Source organism: Danio rerio, chromosome 23 (genome assembly GCF_049306965.1).
Source record: "Danio rerio strain Tuebingen ecotype United States chromosome 23, GRCz12tu, whole genome shotgun sequence".
Lineage (NCBI taxonomy): Eukaryota > Metazoa > Chordata > Actinopteri > Cypriniformes > Danionidae > Danio > Danio rerio.
The window spans coordinates 45,675,927-45,694,781 of record NC_133198.1 but is presented as its reverse complement, the minus strand read 5'-3'; the positions used below and the strand labels follow the sequence as shown (position 1 = coordinate 45,694,781).

General features: G+C 40.0%; 2 protein-coding genes across 9 annotated transcripts in view; both read right to left on the bottom strand.

Annotated features, from left to right (window-relative positions):
- The window catches only part of tut4 (terminal uridylyl transferase 4), a 162,033-nt gene that overhangs the window by 78,400 nt on the left and 64,778 nt on the right, over positions 1-18,855 (bottom strand). For 7 of the 8 annotated variants that reach the window (XR_012398714.1, XR_012398713.1, XR_012398710.1 and 4 more), the window contains one exon: positions 17,830-18,373. The exons of the other annotated variant lie outside the window; for it this stretch is intronic. Coding sequence is in view for 1 of the 7 variants with exons in the window: in XM_001335483.9 (XP_001335519.7) it covers positions 18,291-18,373 (83 nt within the window). In the remaining 6 variants the exon portion in view is untranslated. Of the gene's footprint in view, positions 1-17,829; positions 18,374-18,855 lie in introns of those variants that run through there. 8 annotated transcript variants of the gene reach the window in all.
- On the bottom strand, positions 36-14,733 carry cyp2aa12 (cytochrome P450, family 2, subfamily AA, polypeptide 12). The gene is given in 9 exon segments (NM_001109701.2): positions 36-1,099; positions 1,180-1,321; positions 1,396-1,583; positions 7,299-7,440; positions 7,704-7,877; positions 8,791-8,951; positions 9,240-9,392; positions 14,246-14,405; positions 14,511-14,733. Coding segments are annotated over 9 exon segments (1,506 nt in total). The 5' UTR covers positions 14,706-14,733; the 3' UTR covers positions 36-908.

Genomic DNA, 18,855 nt, shown 5'->3' with positions numbered 1-18,855 from the left:
TGGAGAAGGAATCTAAATGTAATGAAAAGCACTTTTGTGTGTTTTGGCGTATATTTTAATTAAGCACAGAGTGCAATAATGTCCATGATTATAAACACTAACAGTAGCCCCTTTCACACATACAGACCTTTCCGGAAAATTGCCGGCAATTTTGAAAACGTCTGCTTTTGCCAATCACAACAGTCAGACGCATTTACGTCCGCGCGGTTTGTGAGAATAAAAGCCTTTGAATATTTTTCCAGACACATTTAGCTGCTAGAAGTTAGTCAGATTATGTTTATATGTTCATCTTAATGCCAACTGTGTAAATAATCATCGATGAGACGCTTATGATAAGCCGTTGTTTGTTTACCTTTAAGCTTTGCTTGTGTCTGTGAAACAGCCTGTGAGCGCCTGCACACGCACATATTATGAACATCTCGACATGCGAAAGTGATCCTGCGAAAGTTGTTCACGATATTGATCATTCACAGAGTTTGTAATTTAGTCAAATGTTTACAAATACAAGCGCAGCCGTTTAAAGCTCATTTGTGGTGAATGATGTCAGAATTTACCGGTATTTTGGAATGGATGTGTGAATGCTCTTTTCCGGAAAAATTCCGTAACGTCCTCGGCTGTGTGAACAGCGCTTTTTTGAACATACCGGTAAAGTCGTTCCGGAAATTTTCCGGATATTTACCGGTATCACTGTGTGAAAGGGGCTAGTGTGTGTCACAGATCTATGTCAATATAAGTCGATTATGAAAGATATACAGCTAGTGTGCACCTGTACTGACTAGGGGGTGACAGTACTTGTCAGAATATCTTTAGAGTCTTACAGTGGTTTTACAGCACCATTGTTATCTATTGTAAAAGGCTCAAGGCTACAAGATTTTTTGTAAATGTCTGTAAATGTCAGAAAGGCATGTTCACTCTTTTGAGCCTCTGCTATGGCAGATGATTTTGAATGGTTCAGGAGAGCGAACCACGCTGACAATCCCATCCATGTTCGGCCACTTCTCACCAGTCGGCCAGGAGAAACGAATCCGCTGAAGGAGAGACGTGATGAAGAGGAAGAGCTCAGTCTTAGCCAGAGTCTCACCAAGACAGACCCTCGGACCTGGAGGAAAAGATAAAAGTCAATCAGAGTTGATCAATTCCTGCTTGGTTTACTGATGACATCTTTTTCATGAGACTCACCCAAGGAGAAAGGAAGAAAAGCCTCCGGTCTGTAGAAATTTCCCTTATCGTCTAAGAAATTCTCAGGGTTGAAAGTGTTTGGATGCTTCCAGTGCTCCTTGTTAGCCAGAATATCTGACAAGTTAATCAACATCTGAGTTCCCTAAAAAGACAACGTTTGTTAGTTTCATTTAACAATTTCACTCACAAACCAACCAACATATGCTCATTCAGCACCTGGGGAATGTCATATCCTCTTAGTTTCATTGGTTGAGTTGTTTCATGTGGTACAGACGATGGTACAATATTTCCACAGCGTTGAAGCTCATGAACAGTGGCGAGCGTGTATGGCAGTCTGTCACGGTCATCCATGCATGGTAAGCGGTCGTAACCCAGAACCCGAACAATCTCCTCATGACATCGCTCTGGAACAAAATCAAAGCTGAGTTTCACTGAATGAAAGCTTCATTTCATAGAGTTCATAGAGTGTGGTGACTTTAAACCCTTTCTTAAACTTGGTACAATGTAATCTGCATCAAAGTAGTTGCACAGACTATACTATCATCCTGATTCAGCAGTTTAATTTGCCCACTAGAAATGCAAACATGCATGTTAAAGTTTTGGAGTACAATGAAGATCAAAAGTACAAAACAATTAATTTTTCAAAACAAAGGTCACTTCTTAGATCAATCAAGGATGTTCACATAGCCACTCTTTTGTACTCTTAGGTCCAGGGTGCTCTAGGATAGGTTTTAATCAGGAATGTCTGCTGCATTCATGTTATCTTCAATCTTGACTACTCCAAGTTCCTGCCACTAAAAAACATCCTGGTGAGGGTTCCAGTGACGTCATTTCTCTGAATGGGAACTTAAACAGTGGCTCCTCTGATGCTGTGTTCACACCAGACACAGAACGCATGGATAAATCGCGATATTCACGCGTAAATAGCCGCGTGAACATTTGAGTTTACTTCATTCACGCGTCAAACCCCCCAGTGACTCTAGCTTCATTGCAAAATGGCTAACATGGATTTTATGAAGACTGTGTTTATGTGCTTTATGAAGGCTAAAGAACAGCGTCGATACGTTTAGGCCGTATCTGAGTCCACTAGATCCTTTCAGAGGTTCATCCAACTCTGTGAAACTCCTCCAGAAACTGAACCTTGATGATAGAGGCTTTCAGGGGTGCTTCTGACTGAGCCAAGCCCAGTTTGATGAACTTTTTGTAGGTGTCGGCTGGAGGATTTCCCCCGGGACACCAACAACAGGCGATACGTCACAATCACGCCCCCACAAGAGCAAGCTCCTGATTGGTTAACGTGACGCGAATGTCCACTGAAGTTCAGATTTTCGAACTCGAGATTCGAGCAAAATGCTTAATTCGCGCCGTGCCATTTGCGTCTCGCTATTCGCGCAAATCGCGCCGCAGGACGTCTATTCGTGCGTTTGCATTGACTTAACATGTAAATCACTCGTGCCTGACAGGCATTCCGCATCTGGTGTGAACACAGCATTAGAAAGTCTTTATAAACCTCATTAAACCATCAAATATATTGTTTTCTCGGCTTGTCTTGCTTAATAAGTGGGACAAGTATAAAAAGAGACGGAAACAAAAAAATGCACTGCTGGAGAAACTTTATATTAAGAAAGCGTAGACATTAGCTCTCACGCACGTACCAGATGGCGAAGCTAATGCTAACAACGCTACCCACCTGAGTGACACGGCTGGTTAGACAAAAGTTCTGGAGGAGATAAAGGACGTTTCCAGAGACACAAAACAGCAACTATGTGGCATCATCACAGAACTCACTAGCGTTAATCAAAAGATAGCGGAAACGCGAATTGTAAAAGCAGAAAAATGTGTTCAAAACTTAGAACAGGTGATGAGCAAAATGATAAAAGTGATGAATCAACAAGAAAATAAACTGCTCGACCAAGAAGGGAGGTCACGACAGGAAAATATAAGGATCTACAATGTTCCTGAGGAAGCCAAGGGGGCATTGATGACACAGCTTATGGAGAGGTTTATACCCAACTTGATGGAGATTCCTCAGAACACAGATCTTGGTATTGAGAGAGCTCATTGGGTGCTGGCCCCGAAACCAACAGATAACAGAGACGGCAGGCCACGGTCATTAATCAAATTCCACCACTACAAAATTTAAGGAAAAACATCCCCACAGCATGATGCCCCACCATGCGTTACTGTAGGGATGGTGTTGTCCAGAGGATGAGAGGTGCCTCGTTTTCTTCAGACAAAGAGTTTAAACTTGACTTCATCAGACTATAGACTTTGTTTCTTGTGGTCTGAGGGTCCTACAGGTACCTTTTATCATACTCCAGCTGGGCTGTCATGTCCCTTTTTATGAAGGGTGGCTTCTGTCTGGCTGCTCTGCCACACAGGCCTGATTGTTGCACTTCTGGAAGGTTCTGGTCTCTCCCCAGAGAAATGCTGGAGCTCTTTCATAGTGACCATAGGGTTCTTGGTCACCTCCCTAACTAAGGCTCTTCTCTTACTTGCTCAGTTTGTTGAGTAAGCCACTCTTATCTCTTCCCCACAATGATAGTTTGAGTACTGGTTCGAGGCAAGAGTCTACTTCAAAATCGGATCTTTGTCTTTTAACACCTAAAGCAGGGGTTTTCAAAGTGTGAGGCGCGCCTCCCCTGGGGGGCGCCAGAGCATGTCAGGGGAGGCGCGGGAAAAATATATAATAAAAATAATACGTCAAAAATAAGAAAACCTTTTTTACCCAGAAGGCCATAGCTGTGAATTCGCTTCTGTCTGGCAAGCCTGCCAATACAGGGGGGGGGGGGTAGTATAGGGTCTGTCGCGCGCGTTCTGATCAGCTGTGTTGTCGCGCGCGTTTTGATCAGCTGTGTTGTCGCGCGCGTGCTCAAGAGCGGTGTTGTCGCGCGCCTAAGGAAGGGCGGGACCGAGGGTGTGCCGCGTCGCTGGGGCACTTTTGATCATTTTGGAAGGGTACTTTCTATCCAGGACTAAAAAGGGCATGTGCACTGCACAGGTTGAGCCCTATGTGTGCACGTGCCTGCAATTAATCGGTTTCTGAGACCCCCGATTCAAAGACTTCAAGTTCAGGGCTTAAACCCAAAAGACGACAGTATGATGATCAGTAATTGAGTTTAGGATTTACGTGGACAGGACCAGCTGATGAACCACAACCTTTAAGTGTGGTTTGTCAAGATATTTTGGCTAATGACAGCATGAGACCCACTAAACTTCGACTGTTTTGACTGGGATGAACAGTTCTTGGAGCTGTTCTATTCATATTAACCATCATCCTAGTTTTAAAAACGTTATATTAAAATACTTGTTATTACTCTGTAAATAATTGCACTTTCATGCAAATGATGATAAAAGTAAGTTAACAGTCTGACATCTGTCTGTGTCTTTATATATATATATATATATATATATATATATATATATATATATATATATATATATATATATATATATATATTTAGGGATGTGCGGAGCAGCCGGTATTTGTATTTGTATTTGTTAAGGGGGAAAAGTATTTGTATTTGTATTTGAGTAAAATTCAAAATGGCGCAAAAATATATTTTTTTCTATTACACTTCTAATTTACGTTATAGTGAAAGTATTGTTTAATTATACCCATTATATAAATTATAGACATGCAATATTGGTTGTTGTTTTTGAACATGTGACAAGAAATGTCATTGAAAAGAAAATAACATAGAAGCCATTATCTCACCCATGGTTAAACCAACAACTAATAAAATACCATTGTGAATATTATGAACCCCACCACCACCGTTCTTGATGAAGGACACTGAATAGACAGAATAAAAACAAATAATACTTCAAAAAAACTGTTCTTCTTCAGAAAGAACTTTGTTCCAATGCACAGAATTCCAAAAACTAAAATTAACTAAATAAATCTAAATAAAACCCTGCCAGGGAGATCTGGCAGAACAAAAGTATTCTATATAATACTAAAAGATACAGCCCTGCTATTGTCATCTGGCAGAATGTGGCTGTGTTCATGGTTTGGTGCTTGTGGAGGATTTAGCAGAACATAGCTGTGCTGATTGAGGGGATTGATGCTTGTGGGGGGTTCACAGACAGTATCAGGAGAGGACGCTTTTAGTGCATGTGATAATACATTACATAGAAGGTTGCGCGGTGGCACAGTGAGTAGCACTGGGTTCTCCCCATGTTGGCGTGGGTTTCCTCCGGGTGCTCCGGTTTCCCCCACAGTCCAAACACATGCAATATAGGTGAATTGGGTAAGCTAAATTGTCCCAATTGTATGTGTGCGAAAGAGAGTGTATGGATGTTTCCCAGTGCTGGGTAGCAGCTGGAAGGGCAGCCACTGCGTAAAACATGTGCTGGATAAATTGGTGGTTCATTCCATCGTGGCAAACCCAGATTAATAAAGGGACTAAGCCGAAAAGAAAATGAATGATTATGCATAGAAGATGTTGACAGATGTTTAATATCTCTGCCTCTGCTGATTTCACTTTTGCATTCATTATACAGTATCACTTTGTCTTATCTGCAGCACCACTGACTGTAAAATGCTTCCACAAAGAACATGAAGTTTTATTTTTTTTTACTGGTGGAGGACTAAGAAATGGCTCAGCAGCAGTCTCACTCTTTGTCATGGTGCCCAAATGTATTTGAGGAGTTTCAAGTTAATAAAAAGTGACGGGAAGCTATGCTAAGGTTAACTAGCCTATAGCATATATCTTGCTGTCTGCAAAAGACAGTAATGTAGACGTACCATATAACTCCTATAAGTGCATACTATTCAACACAACTGCACAAGCATCGTTTTAACCTTTATAAACAAACGTTAATGTTACTCTGTCAACAGTCTATTGTCTAAATTACCGCGCTAACAGAGCTAAAGTTGCGTAAACAGAGAGCACCCGATTGCAAACTTCAAAAATGCAGCGTAATGGAAAATCCCGAACAAACTCCGCTACAAGTTTATAAACTGCATCTGGAACCCAATTAAGGTACAAAATAGTGATGCAGAGAAGCATTTTTTTCGCTCAGCCGAGCCTTCTCCGTCTGCTGCTGCGGAGAAGCGTGTGCCAGAGACCTTTTACCTCCGCCCCGCCCTCTCTCTCTCTCTCTCTCTCGCTCTCTCTCTCTCTCACTCATGCACTGTGGTCTCAGGAGGAAACGCAGCTTTTTGATGTAATGCTTTTCTTGCTCCCGAATACAAATAATTTTTCAAGTATTTGTTCGAAATAAGTATTCGTAAAAACACGCTATTCGTGCCTTTCCGAATACCGTATTCGGGTTCGGCTCCACCCTTAATATATATATATATATATATATATATATATATATATATATATATATATATATATATATATATATAAATATATATATATATATATATATATATATATATATATATATATATATATATATATATATATGTGTGTTTGTGTGTGTGCGTGTTTGGGAGGAGGGGGGCGCCAATGGATAAGTTGTGTCAAAAGGGAGGCCCACTGTCTTAGACTTTGAAAACCCCTGACCTAAAGCATTGGATCTGAACTACAAAAAATGTATTGAACAGCACCAAAACACTGTTGGGCTATAAGTAAGAACTGCGTAGGTTCTAAAGTAAGAAGCTTAAGATGGTGCTACCGTGGTCAACTATGCTAACACAATTGTTTTGAGTGACACCTTTAGAATAGCAAAGCCAATAACATTAATAGCAACACAATGTCATGTCATGTTTGTATTTGCCACTTCCGCATTTAGGTTTTTAGGAAAGATGAAGCACATTCAGTGATAATAGACTTGACTCTGTGGTGGATTATTTTGCTGAACTAGTACCGGAACTTCAATAGAAGTAACTCTGAATTATCACTTGGTTCATGCTGGTGAAAAAGGGTATCCAGGAGTCCTGGTGGTTCCAAACCTCTCTGATTTACAGAGGACACTGTGCTCACTGAGACCTTTAACATTGCAGATGTGTTTCTGTACCCTTCCCAAGATCTGTATTCAATCCATTATATTCCATTTCAGAGGTCAACAGACAACTTCTTTGACTTCAACCATCCAAATACCTAGTTACTGTTAACTCCAATCTCCACATTTTGAGCCACAGACACATTGTCAATGTTAATTACCTTGTACATCTGGGTTTTGAGTCAGGTAGATGAGTCCCCATCTGATGGTGGTCGCTGTAGTGTCGCTTCCAGCCAAGAACAAATCAGCCACTGACATAACCATGTTATCTTCATGAAATGAAGAGTCCTGACTGGACTTTTGCTGTTCAAAGAAAAAAACAAAAACATTTACCCATGCATATTTACTTCACTACATGTTTACATGATTTCAGCTTGTAGGATGATGTTGATTCATGAATACAATTACTATAAGGGTTAATGGTAGAAGTTCAAAGTTGGCAAGTTACTAAAGATGATCCTTCTTGGAGCTTGTTTTACTTAACAGAATCACATCTTCACATGCAATAACTACCATCAGACAGCATATTATACATTTTCAAGAGTGGTTGATCATGTCGCTCTCACTTTCTCCATCTCCAGCAGATAGGCATCAATAAAGTCTCGTGGACTGTCTGGATCCAGAGTTTCTCTGTGTGATTTGGTTGATTCTCTGATGAATGCCTTCAACTCCTCTGCGTTCTGATAGATTTTCTGATGTGGCCCTGGGAAATGCTTGATAAAGGGAATTAAGTTAAAGACCTGGAAAAGAAAAACGGAAAATGTTGAGTCAAGTGTCTCAGTTTCAAAAACTGTCAAACCCTGCTTGTGTACCACATTCCTGCATAGATTAGTTCTAACCTACTCAAAAACGAGCATCTCCCATGGAATTGTGGGACAGTTAAATATTAAGGCTGATTTATACTTCTGCGTCAAACGCACGCGTATGCTACGACGCTGACGCATAGCCCTTCGCCAACGTGCACCTCTCAAAAAAGGTAACTACACATCGCAACGACGTGTAGCACAAGCTCTGTGATTGGTCGGCTTGGTAGCGCTGGCGAGTCTGGGCGGGACCGAGAGCTGCGCGAATGGTGCGAGCCTGATGGAGCGATTGTTTACAAGTGTGGAGTCCCGTGAAGGAGCTCCGGATAGAAAGTTTTGTTTTGTGTTTACCTCATAGTTAAAGTTGTTGCATGTCCGCCGGTTCCAGCCTAAAAATGAGCGAGTTTGAGCCACTTGTACATCCCGGAAGTGTTCAGGAAAAGCAAAACAGCAGCGAAGAAACTCGACACAGAGAAACATTTACACCTCACTGCCAACTAGTGTTTTGGAAGTGTTAATGCAGACCAACAGAGACAGCGTGCAGAAGTATAAATGCACAGCTACGCGTGTTGCATGCGCCGTGGGTCACTTGACGCAGAAGTATAAACCAGGCTTTAGTAGTAGTTCAAATAAAAATGAAAAATCAGTCATCATTTACTCTCCCTCAAGTGATTCTAAACATTTATGAGTTTCATTCCTCTACCTACATCTTTAAGGCCATTGGTGAACTAATGTCAAATTTGAAAAGATTATTAAAATGTATAATTAACCAATCAGAATGCATTGAATTACGTCCACCTCATGGAAACAAAAACAGAGCAAAGCTAGCATATTTACCAGATATTCATACCTGTCCAATAAGTGACCCTGCCTGGTTGATGTTTTCTTTTATGATCTCCAGAAGGTATTCAAAGCGCTTATTATCATACTCGAATCGATCCCCAAACACAATGGAGCAGATAATGTTGGAAACGGCATTTTGTATTGCATGTTGGGGGTCGAAGGGCTTGCCTTTAACAAAGAAGAATGAGTTAGTCTCTAGCAAGGACTGTTTTTAAAGTTAAGAGAACTTTGCCAATCAAATGAAACTTTCTAAATAAAAGCCATCCAGTTTAAAGACATTTTAAGCCAACCACACCACTAAGACTTGCTACCATTACAGCAAATCAACACATCCAAATTCCTAAAATGGGACCATGTCCTTGAAATTTTTGGTCAGGGACTGATGTCACCATACCTGGGTGAAGATTTTTTTTAAAAGAATGAAAGAGTGAAAAGATGTTAAAAATCTTGGATGACCTTCCATTTTGAGCATTTCAGGAACCAGGTAACCGCTTTCCTCCGTCACACGCTCCTCCACAGACTTCTTTCCCAGACCAAAGTTTCTGAGTGTGTGCAGAGCAAACCGTCTCTGCTGCCTCCACGAGTGACCAAATGTGGCCAATACAATTCCTGAGGACAGACATTAAACATTCAAAATAATACATAGACGAGCTGAAAAAAGACAGATAACCTAAACATCAGAATCGGTTTTATTGTCAAGTGTGCCGTTAGGAACTGCACAGTTTTGGTGCATGCATGTTCTTTCTGTCTCTCTATCTCTTTCTCCCTGCCCTGTCATTTTCAGAGGTACTGCCTATTTCGGAGCACTATTGGCTGACACGCCTGCCAATCTAAATCAACGTTGTGACGACTTCTTCTCTCTCTGCCAATCACGCTCGTTGCAGAGCCCTTTATATCTGAAGCTGCAACGGAAGAGATCAGCTGTTGTCGTTTTAGTGTGTTGTCTGTTTGGTTGTGTTCGTGTGCATTTTGTAGCTGTTACTGATGTTGACTTTGAGTGAGATTAACTAATGTTGACTTTGAGGCCCCGTTTACACTAGTGCTTTTTAGTTTTAACAGCGTTTCAGATAAAAAATGATCCGCGTCCACACTAGCGTTTCACTTAGAGTTTCTGAACATATCTCCGTCCACACTACGCCACCAAAAACATATATCATGTGATCATTCACGCACTCTGGGTATGCGCGTTCTAGTATAAACAGGAAGCATGTGTCTCGCTCGGCATTTGGTTATTGTTAGTCAACAAACGCCAGTTGAACAATGAAAGCGATGGCAAAGAAAGCTAGAGAGGTATTTTTGTGGACAGACGACGAGGTCGAGTTGTTATCAAACATAACAAATGAATAACTGCTAAAACATGCAAACAACGCTCCTATTTCTGTGCCCATGTTGTTGTTTACAGTGAAGGCTGGTCTGCTGTCTTCCGGTAGCGTTAAAGCCATGTGTTATAGTCATGTGATAGGGGCTTGACGAATAAAGGAAGGATACGCAATGACACATACATTGTTCAGCGTCATGGACACCTCTAAATGATGTTGAACGAGTCACATGCTGTATTTATGAGGTGTAATTCCCTTTAAATAGTCATTTTTGTCTTCATATAATGCTGTATTTGTGGCCGGGAAATCACACGTAATGTGAGCTGCTAAACGTGAGCTGTTACAGAGAGGGCAGGCGCACACCCTATGTTATGAACTACTTTAGTGAACAGAACCTGCATATGCTGTGAGTAACAGGTAATAAAGTTGTAAATAATATTCAGTTTGTGGCACAGAGTGGTCGTTTGAGAGCCACGAGCGAAGTATAAACAAGCATTTAGCAGTAGGGATGTTCAAAATAATCGATTAACCGTTAACCGAAAGGGGGCGTTTGTAAACTATTAATGCTATCAGTTAAACGATTCAAAAATATTATTTTATATATTTTTAGTTTGGCTGCATAAGGGGCCGATCGAATGAGCTTTTTGCTTTAAGAGGGACGTCTTTTGAATAGTTTACTAAAAGCCACAAGTGTTTTGCACGCGGCTTAACCCAGAGCAGCAGTTTGTGTTGTCAAGACAACTACAGAAAACTTTTAAAGAGCTTGGTTTCCGCTACATTCATTCTTCCATGGCGAGGAACAAAATGCATCCCGCCATGGCTACATTACCCATTCAAAACATTTAGTTGTTGTTTTTAATAGCAGATTATAATCGCACCAAAACGTATAAAAAGGTAAGTGAATTATAACAGCGCTAACTCTTCTGTGACCGTATAGTGCTGTGCGCTAGGCTATTTGTTAAACCCTTTGAGGTTACGTGCTGACCGACTGACTGACAGGTGCATGATGCGTGAAGCCAGCAAACCGACGTGGCTTTCAGTTAAGATGAACACAGTTTCCATAATTATACTTTATTTATAGATAAAGCTATATGGCTCTGCATATAATCACTCTATCTTGCTGGAGTTTGTAGCCGTTTCACTTTACTTCAGGACGCATTAATACCGATCTGTAGATTGGAGACAATCATAAATATTCCTAGCAAATCTAATAAATGTTGGAGACATACTCACTACATAAACGCACTTAATCTGCCTACAGACATATTTGCCAAGGAAGCAAAATGGAAGGAGAATATTGCTGTTTGAGATGTGTTGATGCCAAATCGCGCTGATAATGATCGCCTCCTGGATCTGCGTCATAAACACAACAAATAGGCTTTACGTTTTATTTTACAGCTTATAAAGCAGGTATGCACATTAATGCAATATCATATTTAAGCAACAAAACTGTTTACAGAAAAGTCAACATATGCGCGCGTTGTCAGTATTGTCGCTTCATCACGCATTGCGTGCACTTGAACCGCGAGAGAGAGAGAGAAAGAGAAAGAGAGAGAGAAAACCATATAGCAAGACAATCTTAAAAATAATGATTTCTACTAAAAATGTAAAATGTTTTGTGATGTAGGCTAATAATAACAGCGGGGCATTAAATAAATGCATATTTTCCGTGGAGCAGGCAATTTGAGGAAGTGTGCTATTTTATTTGACGGAAGACAAAAACAAGATAAAAAAAAACAGCCTATGCCCGTTCTTAAAAAGAATCAGTCAGTGTTTTCGTTTTGTAATATAAATGAATCATTTAAGTGGAAAATAATTCAGGGCAGTCCTATTTATTTTATTCATTTTATTAAGTTTATTCTGTTCCTCTGTGCTATGGAAACCCTGCAGGTGCGTGAAGATGCTCTGTTGTTATGTTCTGTTATTAATATGCTAGCATATAAATCTGCATTTTAAAATGCAATATTTAATGCGTCAGACACGAAATAGACACGTCAAATTGTTTAAAAAAAATTAATAGTAATCTGACTAGTTAACCGGTATTAACCGATTAACGAGAGGCGGTTGTCGATTAGCAAAATTAACCGAAATGAGCATCCCTACTTAGCAGTGAAAATGAAACTGAAAGCGTGCACATCATTTAAATAATCATATTGCATTTTAGAGTTATGATTACGACAAGCATTTGATGTTTTTTCTTTTACAGCGAACACACAGTTGTGCATGAAAATAAATATTTACAGTGTCAGTATAACTACTCTAGCCTATATAATGTTGATTTTACCAGAACTAAATGGTCTAATAATGTTGTCAATGATAGATTGCAAGCATGGGCCTATCTCTCAAACATAATTCAACATCAGAATTATTATAAGTAGGATAGAATTATTTATAGAAACCAGTAGACCAACACAGAATATTATTATTGTTGTTTTACCATATATTTGAGAAAAAACTATAATAATTGCTGACTCATATCATCTTTACATCTACAGAATCGTGAGAAAATTGGGATCTTTATTTTAAGCAAAAAAAAAAAAAACGTGATTCTCATTTTAGCCAGAATCGTGCAGCCTTAGTAGTACCTTATAAAATTTAGGAAACGCCAATACAGTTGAACAAGGTTTACCACCCTTAAACATTTAGTGCAAGACTAAAGTTGAACTTGGACCCGTTGATTGGCGGAGTCCCTGATCAAACAACCAGCATAAAAAACGCTTGAGCCTCAGATTACGACTGACACGCATTATACACTCTTGATGTTTGAGGTTTTAAGTGTAACGGCTGTTTCACACCGCAAGCGTCAGCAGCGCGTGAGCAGAGCGTGAGAAGCGGGTGAGAAGCGCGTGTTTTTTCGGCGTCCATGTTAACTGTTTAGAGCTTTCATACCGCACGCAGCAGCAGCGCGTAAGCGCGAGGCGTGAGCGTTTCTGAAGCAGCAGTGCAGCGATAGTTTCGGCGCTGGGTCTATTTGACACGCTAAAAGTGACAGTGCATTGATAATGACCAAAACACAATGAATGACAGTAAAAAGTAGAAATTGTACCCAATAATTGTGTTAATAATATCAACTTATTTATATATAGTCAATCAAATAAACTTAAACGATTAAAAACGGCAAAAAACATTTATTTAGGCCCGAACTACAAAACCAAACGTAAAGCAATTTTAGTATCAGTTTTGCTTAAGTTGCACGCTAGTGTTTCAGGAGAGAGGAAATAGAATATTTAGGGGAGTTGTAGTCCATAGCGAAGTGCATTGTGGGTAGTGTAGTTCGACACGCATGCTGGATGATGTGAGCTCGCTGTGTTCTGTGCAGCTGAAGCAGAGGAAGAAAGTTTTACTCGGCTTTGTTTTATGTTCACTCGAGTTATTCCTACCGGGAGCTGTTTGCACTGTGAACCTGACTACAAGAAAAAAAGTAAAAGAAGTGCATACATAATTACTTTACTCTGTCTCATCCTCTGCACGAGCATGAATTAACGAGCTGTTATTCTGCCGCTAGACATCACTGAAGCGGAGAAGGTAACACTAGTTTGATCATGTATAAATATCATTATAACTATATTGTATAAATATTATTATAACTTGGCCTACAGCAACCTGACGATCAAAAACTAAATGACATGATATCACAGGCGATTGTCTTCTGACAGTAGACACTCCTCATAGAGCTTGAGAAGCATACAGTAGCCTACTATTTAATCTATAAAATTTGAAAATTAAACATTTGCAGGTTAAAGAAACAGCATAGGAGGAAGTTGCAGCGGGTCTTGGTGCAGATGAAAAGTTTAAAAAGTGTATTTGTATATTAGAGAGACACATCGGTAACTAGATAGAATAGACAGAGATAGGTTGATCTCTGCAGCAGCTGCCGAAGAGCTGCGCGCTGCAGACGCAGCTGGTGTGAAAGGCAAACGCCTGCGTGCTGCTTCTGCTCTCCATATGCGCTGCGCACGCGCTGCTCACGCGCCGCTGACGCTTGCAGTGTGAAACAGGTGTAAGATCTCGAGCAGTTAGGACTGGTGAATTCTTTTATGTCTACAAATTGCTTTAAATTCTAACATGTTCTCTATGATGAAGCCTTGATATCAGCTTGATAATAACTTGTAATGAACCTGCTTTCAGGTTTACTTTACTGACCATATCCCTCAGTGATCCAGGTTAAAATCGGTATCGACGGCCTTCCAGAAGATGATGTACCATTTTGGACTATGGCTTCCTTTATGACCTGGAGTGTATTAAGCACCATCGCCGGCTTTCGCCCAAGATACACGGTAGTCATCTCTCCATACTGAGATAACTGATCAGAGAAGATTGCACAGCATTACTATACAGCTAGTGTTGTCTTAACTGTGAATGAAGTCAAGGTAGTGGATAAATAACAGCATAAGATAAGAAGACTTACAGATCTTATGAAGCCCATTGAATCCTTCAAGAAATGAGGTATGGTTCCCACAAAAGGCAGAGGTGTTGGGCCAGGAGGAAATCGACCACTGTAGGAACGAATCCTGAAGATCTCGAACACAACCAGAAAAATCAGGCCTAAAAACAGAGTCAAGCCCACAGTGGCCAGGTCTAACTTGAGCAGAGACGCAAACATGATGGCAGATTGATTGCAGGACAAACACAACAGCAGCAGAGGGTCAAGAGCTTTATAACAGCAGAAGAGGGAGGAGACAGAAAGACAGAGCTTGACTGGCCAAGTTTAGGATTGCATATAAATGCTACAGATAGAGCTGCGAGGAACTAAACGTTCAAGACACAGGACGAGATGAGATCAAATGTCTTCACAACACTCCCAGAATTAAAGAATGGATTAAAAGATGTCAAAAGCACTTCTACTGTCCAAAGGGGAACAAACATATAGGGGACGAGTTGAGCAAGTTTGGTAAATGACTGACAATCTCAATGCTCTCTAATACAGTAACATTGCGTGCGACTAAAAGATTATGTAAGAGCTCTGGAAAGGCGTGGGAAGATAGGAGTGAAATCATAGGTAAAGGTAAAGCACTAGAGTTTTCTGCAGTCATGGAAAATAGTGATTTGAAAAGATACACCCTATTCATTCCCATTGTTTCTATATTAGGATATAATTATCCATATAAAATTATCTTATCCCAGATAAGCATCTCCCATAGAGTTAAAAAGTTGAGTTTTATCATTCTGAAATCAATCAAATACCTATTTTCCAAGATTGTATGGCTAATAACTCTCATTCTGGTGTTATAATAATGGCCTGTTTCCACTGAGTGGTACAGTGCGGTACGGGCCGTTACAGGTCACCCTTATCATGCTTGCATTTCCACTACCTAAAGGGTACCCTTTTGGTGTACAACAAAGTTTCATTCGTGCTCAAGGAAATGTCAAATTAAAGCTGTACGGGTCGTTTACATATCAAATGAGAAGCATTTCTCATAAAACAGATGCTTTACACACATAAATACTTCTGTATAAATGTTCATGACTCACCTTTCTATTAACATGATCTGATTATAACTGTAGATCAGTGTGGAATAGCCTACTGTAATATCTGTAATTATATAAAACAAATAATACAAATATTTTTAGTAAATCAAAAAGTGTGGTTATGATGACCATCCGACAAGCAGTGTTATGCTGTGTTCACACCAGACGCGGTACGCGCAGATAAGTTGCGCTATTCGCGCGTAAATAGCCGCGTGAACATTTGAGTTTACTCGCTTCATTCGTGCGTCAAACCCCGCTTCATTCACGCGGCAAATCCACTTCAAAACAGACGCGGATTCGCGTGATGGGCAGGGCTTCTGTCTGCCCAGTGACTCTAGCCTCATAGCTAAACAGCTAACATAGATTTTATTAAGAAAATAATGGTGTTTATGTGCTTTATGAAGACTGAAAAACAGCGTTGATACGTTTAGGACCGTGTCTGAGTCCACTACATCCCTTCAGAGGTGCATCCAGCTCTGTGAGCTCACAAACTCCTCCAGAAACTGAACCTGGATGACGGAGGCTTTCAGCGGTGCTTCTGACTGAGCCAAGCCCAGTTTGATGACTTGTTGTCGGTGTCGCCTGGAGGATTTCCCCCAGGACACCATCAACTGGTTCTACTTCACAATCACGCCCCTACAAGAGCAAGCATCTGATTGGTTAATGTGGCGCGAATGTCCGCTGAAGTTCAGATTTTCGAACTCGAGAGATTCGTACGAAACGGTCGTTGAGCGCGTCAAATGCGCAAATGGCTCAATTCGCCCAGCGCCATTCGCGCGTTTACATTGACTTAACATGTAAATCACTCGCGCTTGACGCGCATTCCACGTCCGGTGTGAACGCACCATTAGATTTCCCGCCCAATTGGACTACTCTAAATTTGATTGTGCGGGTAAAATAAATAGGCATAGGCGGGCTTGACAAAATTTGGGCGGTTTTGAAACCTAACTTTTATTACAGCAGTTCATCATTACGCTTTTATCGATCATTTTTTTTCCACAATTAACAGCAAAAACAAACATAGTAGCATTAACATTAACATTAAGTGCAGTGGGTGGGTGAGAAGGGGGGCAGTGTTTCGATGTGATTCGGTTATGTTGTGGTTCTGTGTCTGCTAGTGTTGGTTGCTGTATGGCTAAAAATTATAATAGTTAAAGTAACTAGGTTAATTTTGATTTAAATCAATTATAATTAAATAGTTTTGGTGCATTTTGGTGGGTTTTGGGCTGGAAAATGTCAGCTGTATCTGGCAACACTGCCGACAAGCTAAAGCGTCAGACCGGAAACGAAAGTTTGTGCGTCAAGTTTCGCAGTTCACTGCATTGCAAAGTATAAGCTTGGTGCCATCACTTGATGGCATGGGACTAATCGAAGATCAAAACATGACCTCTTTGGACAGAAAAGTATGTAAAGTATGGACCAATCGCTCGCTTTTTAGACGTCTAATCATCTTGTTTAAGCCCGCCCCTTTTCACAGCACCATATGACAGGATTTCGCAAGCTCAAACTCTAGTTTGACCGCAGTTTAATTCAGTGAAAAATAGTGCTTAAAATGTATTTAAATCTCATAATTAATTACAAAATGAGTCGTATAATTGCAAAAAGATCCACTTTTTAAGAAAAAGAACCACCCCTTTCATATGGGTCTGTAATTAATGCAAATCTAGTAATCATTACACCACCTGAAAATTGCCAAATTCCCTCAAAATAACCAATTTGACCACAGAAAGTGTGTTTTGCAAGCATGAACACGTTTGTAAGAGACAATTTAGAATATAAAAAAACCATTTGTAATGTGGTGATGCCATTAGCCCATGAACATGTCCTGCTTGTTATCAAATTTCATAACTGTAACAAGAGGCAATTCAATCATAACTTCATGTTAAAACCGCTCTTTTTGGATTCTCGGAAGCTATGGAAATTAAAAAAGCCAAACATTGGGGCTTTTGTTTTTGTTTACATCCATCAAAATGGTCTGTATTCATTTTGGTGCAAATCCTGAACCGCATCTATTCCGAAAAAAGGAAAATGAGGATTTCTTGAGTTAAATAATGGCACTGCGGGAGATGTCACATGAAGTTAATCATCTGAGGTATTATCTTACAAAATTGAAGACCTGCCAAGAACCTTATTAGTTTATCATTATGGAAAACTTCAATAGGGGTACTTACTTTTTCACATAGCAATAATGTATACATACTAAAGCAATGATAACACACACAAATAGATATAGCAAATAAAAGGCAACACAGAAGATGTTGGTTTGCTTTTTCTTTATTTTTTTGGTCTTTTCTAGTTTTTTTCTGCTCTTTTTTTGACTGTTTTCTTGGTTTGCTATAGGGAAGTTTTTTGGCACTACATAATTGTCTTATCAGGTTGTTATGTTGGATTTTCCTATCTAAAGCCTTTGTCCTTATGCAAGCAAAATAGGAATACAGCTAATAAAAATAAAGTGAATACAATTTAAATCCTTATTTTACACGTAAAATAAAAACACTTTTTTGGACCCCTTCAAAAATAGGGGTATTAAAATATTTGACATTTTGTATCACAAAATCATTGTGATGATACACACAGAAATAAAAGGAAAAGAACACATTAAAAACTGTACAAAAATGATAAAATTCATTTTAAAAAGTTTCCAAATGACCAAACGATGCAAAGTTAGTCTTTTTTTCCTCTAAGGACCTTGGGCATTGGTTTATAAAGTGTCATTTCTTCATTTCTTCTGCTGAATGTAGTTGAGATTGCCTTGTCGACCGTGTTGAATAAGAGGGTAATGTTGATTTGCCACCACAGAACCTGCACAAGGGCAGAAATGACAGACTGTTAAAGCAGACGCTGGAAAATGAGTTGTGCAATAATGAAATGACACAAGGAGAAAGAGCTGAACTACAGAAATGTGTTTAATACTTTATATAAAAGGCTTTTTTGGTGATGTCAGCTTAAAGACGCCTCTCATATGGAGAATGAAGTCACATGCATTGCTTTTGAACAGAGTGTCAAAATCGTGATGGTTCTTTCGGGCTCGTCTATCAAATCTGAGCTTTACTTTGTATTTTCTATTGGGTTGAGGTCAGGTGATTGGCTGGGCCATTTTACAGCTTGATTTTCTTTCTCTGAAAGCATGAGTTTCCTTGGCTGTGTTTTGGATCATCGTCTTGCTGAAATGTCCGCCCCCTTTGATGCCAAATTAGGCATCAAACAACATCGCAATCTCTGTAGGAGTAATATGCTCAAGTGTCCTCCAAGGCTTCAGTTCATGGCACCAGTTAAACACCATT